The sequence below is a fragment of the Myotis nattereri genome (genome assembly GCF_964212035.1).
Source record: "Myotis nattereri genome assembly, chromosome: 11".
NCBI classification, from domain to species: domain Eukaryota; kingdom Metazoa; phylum Chordata; class Mammalia; order Chiroptera; family Vespertilionidae; genus Myotis; species Myotis nattereri.
The window spans coordinates 16,574,886-16,582,272 of NC_138086.1; the positions used below are offsets into that span (position 1 = coordinate 16,574,886).

The 7,387-nt window shown below is 41.1% G+C and overlaps 1 protein-coding gene and 1 pseudogene across 2 annotated transcripts; both read right to left on the reverse strand.

Annotated features, from left to right (window-relative positions):
- Positions 1–346: 346 nt before the first annotated feature.
- Positions 347–1,279, reverse strand: LOC308527313 (taste receptor type 2 member 16-like; annotated as a pseudogene). The gene has a single exon. The product of its transcript is annotated as a taste receptor type 2 member 16-like (transcript).
- A 4,884-nt stretch (positions 1,280–6,163) lies between these two features.
- On the reverse strand, positions 6,164–7,096 carry LOC308527314 (taste receptor type 2 member 16-like; the record flags this gene model as incomplete). The annotated part of the gene is made up of 1 exon (XM_081102635.1): positions 6,164–7,096. The coding sequence occupies one exon, from the start codon at positions 7,094–7,096 to the stop codon at positions 6,164–6,166; it is 933 nt and encodes a 310-aa protein (XP_080958761.1).
- Positions 7,097–7,387: the final 291 nt, after the last annotated feature.

The following is a 7,387-nucleotide window of genomic DNA, read 5'->3' on the forward strand; positions in this document are numbered from 1 at the left end:
TTCTATTAATGTGTGAAGTGATTGGCAGTCATGAAAAGGATAAAATAAATGTAATGTATGGACACCATAATTTTGGCCCTCTTGTGTAGAATACACTGGGAGTAAATTCCAAAGATGAGGAAGTCATGAGAAAGTTGCAACCAACCTGAGGACTGTGAAGAGGAAAAGATTGGAGTGGCTGAGAATAGAGAAAGACTGGCTGTTTAGAGATGAATGGCCCTGTGAAAGGAACAGAACTAGGCTTGCTTGGATTTGTTTCCATTTAGGGAACATTAATATCACATAGGACAGTGAAGAGTAAAGCTGGTTGTTGGTATTAGTTGCATCAATGCAAGCTCCCATTGGCTTAGGGTCTTGTTGTACCCGGAGCCTCAGGCAGCTTTGGGCCACAGCAGTTTACCTTTAAAACCTTTTTCAACGCAGGACTACTCAGCATTAGTGAAGTTAAATGAATAGAGACTGTAGCATAGATGATAGTTTTGCAGGCCCAGAACCAGGAATTCTCATGCGTTAGGCTGTATTTAGTGGAGATGATTATGGTCAAAAAGTAAGAGGTGAAGAAAATGAGGAAGAAGGCAAGAAACCTCAGGGCAGTAGCATGAGCTTCCATGCTGGAGTTGCTGTGGCCAGTGTCGTGATGTCTTTTCTGCCTCAAGTGTTGGCACAATGAGGCTATGAGCAAGATGGTGGAGGTCAGGAAGAGGAGGAAAGGAATGAGAAACATTGCCAGAAGCTGATATATGTAATTTTTCTCCGGGAATGTCCTAAGTGTCTCATTCTCTGTGTTGTTTCCAGGTAATTGCATCATGGAGATTAACTAACTCTTGATGAAGACATCTCTAAGAGCTGAAACAATGATGGTCACACAGGATACCATCACAGACCTCAGCAACAGCTGGAGAACCAACCTCAAAATTCTCCACCTCAGCCAGAGGAAGATGGCGTAGGTGAAGGAAGAGACTTTGACACAGTAGACGACAGCAAGCAAGCTGGTCAACCAGAATGCAAGAGCATTAGTAAATTCCCAGATGATTGCTATGTACCGAAAGTCAGCGTCAGGGTTGATATAGGAGCAAAAGTTGTGCAGCAGTGATGACCACTGTAGAAAGAAGCAGCAGAAGCCCAGGCTGATTAGAATCATGTCCACAGGTGACAGCCTTTTGACCTGCACCCACTCTCTGCTCAGCACCGCAACAATTATGCTGCTCTGCACAATTATTGTCAAGGACACGAGCAGATAGATGGTCATGAAGAAAACAGTGAGTTGGCTGGGTGTCATTCTTCCACTCCAAAGTATCTTCCTGTACACAGACCCAGAGTCTCTGCAATAATTTCTAAGTAGAAAATACATTCCTGGCCTCACTATTGTCTGATGCAAGAAAATACCTCTCTACGGATGCAAATTTTCCCTAGCTCAATTTTGATTTTGCATGTTCCTATCTGCAGAATTTGCTTATGCTTTGCTTGCTGGTTTGTTATCAGACCTGGGATGGAGGGAAATGTTATTTGAATGTGGATTTTAGCTCCTGAGGTTATTTGATTATTCCCATAAATGCAATGCCTGTTTCTTAACCATGCCATTGATTCCTCTTTATGTCTGTGAGGTGTCTTGTCTTTAACTTATTTCCCCATCTCCTTTAAATGATAGCTTCATTTTTTTAACCTACAATTTGAACTGCAGGGAAGAGAAATCCTTCACTGTTCCTTCACGTACTGGGTGACATATCTATTTTGCTAACCAAGTGCTGTAATCATGACAACTTCAGAATCCCTGTCTCCCCAGCTTCCACAGGAGCTGTGGTTAGACGTAGCAACCAAAGTATGAGTGTCAATAAAAAAATAATAAAGAAAAGTCCTTACTCTGAGTTTCTACTCACAAAATTGCTTGAACCCCAGACCTTTAAGTATCAACCTCCAATACAGACCACTTCATAGCTGCCTGTCAAAACTTCAACTCAAGAAACCACCGCACACACCCCATTGCCCTCCCTACGTCGAGGTGTGGCACCTTTACTGATGATCTTCCAGTTCAAAAGAGTTGACCCTTTTATATCTTTGGGGGTTGTTCTTATTCCATTAATATCACTGCTTTGATTTGTTTTCTCCTTACATAGCTAAGCTCTTTCTGTTCCTGCTCACACTGCTCAAAATAAAGGAGTGAGCAATTTTTAAAAATTAAGCCTATTGAATAGAAAGGCCTAGAAGCTTTGCTCACTTTTTTTTTCTTTATTATCTTTGTGCTTCTTTTTCTCTGACTAGACTGTGGAGACAAATCAATCACTGATGATTTTAACATAAAATGCCATGGACTCTGGTGTTATCTGGTTTTGTAAAATTGCACTCTTCTAGAAAGTGCCCATTAAATATTTCTGGAAGAATCTGTGGTCTCGCAAGGAAGTCTGACACCAGTGGATGAAGGACGATGTGATCCGTTAGGCACCTGCTGAAGCGACTGCACCTGCCAGCTGCTCCCTTCTCCAGCAGCATAGCAGGCCTTTGCTGCACCATCCCTGCCACGGGCTCATGCTGCTCTAAGCCCATCCCCCAGACCCTGAGCCTGAGCTAAGCAGCCAGTGGTCTGTGGTGAAGACCTGTGCTCACACTCTGAGCGGTTTGAGGCACCTTGTCCTTCTAGCCTTTGTAATCTCAGCAGAGGAAAATTGGGTGTGTAGTTGCCAAAACAACTACAATAGCACCTTCCTGAAGCCAGGTGTTTTTCTATCTCGATTCTGGAACCACATTCATGAGTATCCAGTGTTGCTGGTGTGGTAGTGTACACTTGTTGTGTGGTAGATTGTAACATAAAGCTGAGAATGAAAAGGCTCAGAGGCTAGAGGATCCCTATAAGGTGGGAACTTCTGGGTCTGTAGACTTCAAGTGCTGTTTTGGACAATGGACAAACTACAGATTACTTCTAAATATCTAGAAATTAATTCATAGCTATCTAGGTAGGATAGAGAATAAGTGCAGGACATGAATTCAGAAATACTATACCGGATAGACACCAAATATTAAATTAGTGACTTCAAAAATGAGAGGAGAATTCTAGTAATTGTTACTTGGTGAGAAAAACAAAGTGAGTCATTGACTCCAGGTGTGATAAGCACCACACTTGTGCTTATCATCCATGGACTTTAATTATTGAAGGAAGGGAAAACAGAAGTAATCTAGCATAAAGATTAGAATTCTTAAACATAAAACAAGAAACCACCAAACTCATGATGCAAAGGTAAACTATATCTTTAAAATATTACACTTGGCCGTATCCAGGTGGTTCAGTTGGTTGGTTATCATCCAATACAACAAAGTGTTGCTGGTTCAATTCCGGGTCAGGACACACACCTAGGTTGCAGGACTGATCCCCAGTCTGGGCGCATAGGGGTGGTAAGTGATCAGTGTTTTTCTCTCTATCCCTCTCCCTTCCTCTCTTGTCAGGACCTTAGCAACGGCGTTCAGGATCTGAAGGAGGGGCCAACACACAAATGAAAATACTATACAAGAAATATGAATTTAGAAGGCATTGGGGGTCATGTAGCGACCTTTTACTTGAAGAGGCACACCGACTTCTGGCATAGTTCACTATTTATTTACTTGAATACACATTTGCTCTTTAGCAATGCATACAGGCATATCAAAGGTAAAATTTGGTAAAAAGTAAAAAGATTATCAGGTTAGGGAATTGTCTTGAGCCACCACAATTTAACAAACATGAATTGGAAGAATTAATATTGCTAAAATGCCCATATTACCCAAAGCCATCTATAGATTCAATGCAATCCCTACCAAAATTCGTTATTTTTCTATTCTCACCTTATGGACCTCTCCCCCCTCCCCTTTCTCTCTCTTGTACACACACACACACACACACACACACACACACACACAACACACACACATAGACACACACACAAATATTATTCAGCCCTGACAAAGAAGGGAATAAATACTATTATTAGCAACAATATGATATTATGCTAATTGAAATACGTCAGACAGAGAAAGACAAATACTGTATGATATTGCTTAGATTGGAATATTAAAAAGCCAAACTTGTACAAACAGAGTAGAATGCTGGTCACTATGGCCTGGAGCATGGGGAAATTTGGAATATATTGGTCAAAGGGTATAAAGTTGCAGTTAAGAAGATAAGTAGCCTCTGGGAATTAAATGCACAGCACTGTAATTATAGTTAACAATACTATATCATACACTTGAAAATTGCTAAGTGACTATATCTTTTAAAATATCTTTATTGTTGAAAGTATTACAGATGTTCCCATTTTCCACCTTTTGAACCCTTCTAGGGCACCCCTGCCCTCCACCTCAACCCAACACCTTAGCAGCCTACTAAGCATTCTAAGAAGTCTCTGGGAAGATAACTCAATGCTGATATCTACCTTTTATTTCTCCTCAGTCCCACATTATCTAGTTATGATTCTGCTCCACAGATATCACTGCATCCACCAGGTTCCATCCCACCTTCTACTATAGTTCAACCACTGGAGCTTGGGAGATGCCAAGGCTGCATGGCGAACTGCTGCAAAGTGGGAAAATAGGCTTTCCTTCCCTTTCTGTGCAATGGTAAAGATGCTGCTGAGATGTGCCAATTGGCACAGTGTCTTTGGTTACAGTGGTCTTTCTGTTTGTACTTATATTTCACACCCTCAGTTTCAAATATTAACTCAAGTGATGACTTGACTGGGAGACAAATCAGAGTGATAGACCCAAGACCAGATCAGAAATTTCCACTCCAGGGCCTACGTGTTCCTGTCATAGTCAAGCTTGAAATACTTGCATTCTTTTACCCATAGGATGGTTTTCTCTCTGTATGTGTTTCAGTCTTCTAATGGCAGATGCAGATGTTCAGTTTCCAGATATGCTCAATACTTATATGAAAGGAGAATAAAAATTATATTCTTAACTTCTGGCACCAGGAAGCTTAAGAGATGAAGCTGTCTTAAGGAAAAAACACCCTAATAAATGCCTGAAGCAGATGGAAGCTGAGGCCCAAAAGCCTGGGATTTGGCTGTGACCAAGATCCTTTTTGCTAGTAGGTGAGGGTGAAGAAGACAGAAATGATGAGAGAGATGCCATGGGGAGATAGTGAGACGGAGTTCTAAAGAAAAAGCGTTTGAGATAAGCTGAAGGTAAAAGGGGTTTGGGGAAGCAGAAAAGGACTTATAAAGAACAGAAAAGTCCCATCGGTGGTTTATAATTGATTACTATATGGTAACTATATTCTTGTCAATTTGGGAGGGTTTTGAACTGTTGCAGAGGAAGAAAGAGAAGAGTATAGAGAGTTTAAGCCAATGTCACTCAGATTTTATGAAGTAGGAAGAGTTCCTAGATGACATCTGGGTTATATCTGGAAGAAAATCAGCTAAGTCTCAATCTGGGAATCTTTCCAGATAATTTATTCCAAATTGTAGTACAATTGAGAGGCAAGAATCCTGCCAATGGAAACCATATGCAATTGAGGCGGTTAAGTTGCCAATATTTGGAGATGTTCTAGGAAGAATCTAGATTGGGTATGTAGTTTGCTATTCTGGGGAGAATATAATGTGTTGAAAAATGAAAATGAAGGAAGAGTTAAGTTTTGACTTTAGTTTTAAAGGAATAAAGTCACATTGTGTGGAAGAGAAACAAATAAGAAAAGTTATGCCATTGGATAAAGGTCCAGAAAGAACAGAGAGAAAGGAAGATGGCCAGACATTTTCTTGACTAAATTTAGAAAAATTGATTAATTGAGACTTTAGCATGGAGAACCTTCAGGGTGTAGGCAATACATTATTGTGGGGAAACTATTTCTACTAATGTGTGAAGTGATTGGCAGTCATGAAAAGGATAAAATAAATGTAATGTATGGACAACATAATTTGGCCCTCTTGTGTAGAATACACTGAAAGTAAAACTCCACAGATAGAGAAGACTGAGGAGAGATGGGGAAGTCATGAGAAAGTTGCGACCAACCTGGGGACTGTGAAGAGGAAAAGATAGGAGTGGCAGAGAATAGAGAAAGACTGGTTCCATTCGGCTCTGTGAATGGAAGAGAACGAGGCTTGCTTGGGTTTGCTTGCATATAGGAACCAGTACTATTACATAGGATTGTGAAGAGTAAAGTTGGCAGTTGGTATTAGTTGCATCAATGCAAGCTCCCATTTGATTAGGTTCTTGTTGTACCTGGAGCTTCAGGCAACTTTGGGCCACAGCAGCTTACCTTTAAAACCTTTTTCAACGTAGGGCTACTCAGCATTAGTGAAGTTAAATGAATAGAGACTGTAGCATAGATGATAGTTTCGCCGGCCCAGAACCAGGAAGTCTTATGCCTTAGGTAATATGTAGTGGAGATGATTATGGTGAAAAAGTAAGAGGTGAAGAAGATGAGGAAGAAGGCAAGAAACCTCAGGGCAGTGGCATGAGCTTTCATGCTGGAGTTGCTGTGGCCAGTGTCGTGATGTCTTTTCTGCCTCAAGTGTTGGCACAATGAGGCTATGAGCAAGATGGTGGAGGTCAGGAAGAGGAGGAAAGGAATGAACAATAGTGCCAGAAGCTGATGTCCATAATTTTTCTCCAGGAATGTCCTAAGTGTCTCAGTCTCTGTTTTGTTTCCAGGCCATTGCATCATGGAGATTAACTGACTCTTGAAGAAGACAACTTTAAGAGCTGAAACAATGATTGTCACACAGGATACCATCACAGACCCCAGCAACAGCTGGGGAACCAACCTCAAAATTCTCCACCTCAGCCAGAGGAAGATGGCATAGGTGAAGGAAGAGACTTTGACACAGTAGACGACAGCAAGCAAGCTGGTCAACCAGAATGCAAGAGCATTAGTAAATTCCCAGATGATTGCAATGTACCAAAGGTCATCGTAAGGGTTGAAATAATAGCAAAAGTTGTACAGCACTGATGTTCCCTGTAGACAGAAGCGGCAGATGCTCAGGCTGATGAGAATCATGTCCACAGGTGACAGCCTTTTGACCTGCACCCACTCTCTGCTCAGCACTGCAACAATTAAGCTGCTCTGCACAATTATTGTCAAGGACACGAGCAGATAGATGGTCATGAAGAAAACAGTGAGTTTGTTGGGTATCATTCTTCCACTCCAAAATATCTTCTGCACACAAACCCAGAATCTCTGCAATAATATCCAAGCAGAAAATACATTCCTGGCCTCACTATTGTCTGATGCAAGAAAATACCTCTCTACGGATGCAAATTTTCCCTAGCTCAATTTTGATTTTGCATGTTCCTATCTGCAGAATTTGCTTATGCTTTGCTTGCTGGTTTGTTATCAGACCTGGGATGGAGGGAAATGTTATTTGAATGTGGATTTTTGCTTGTGAGGTTATTTGATTATTCTCATAAATGAAATGCCTGTTTCTTA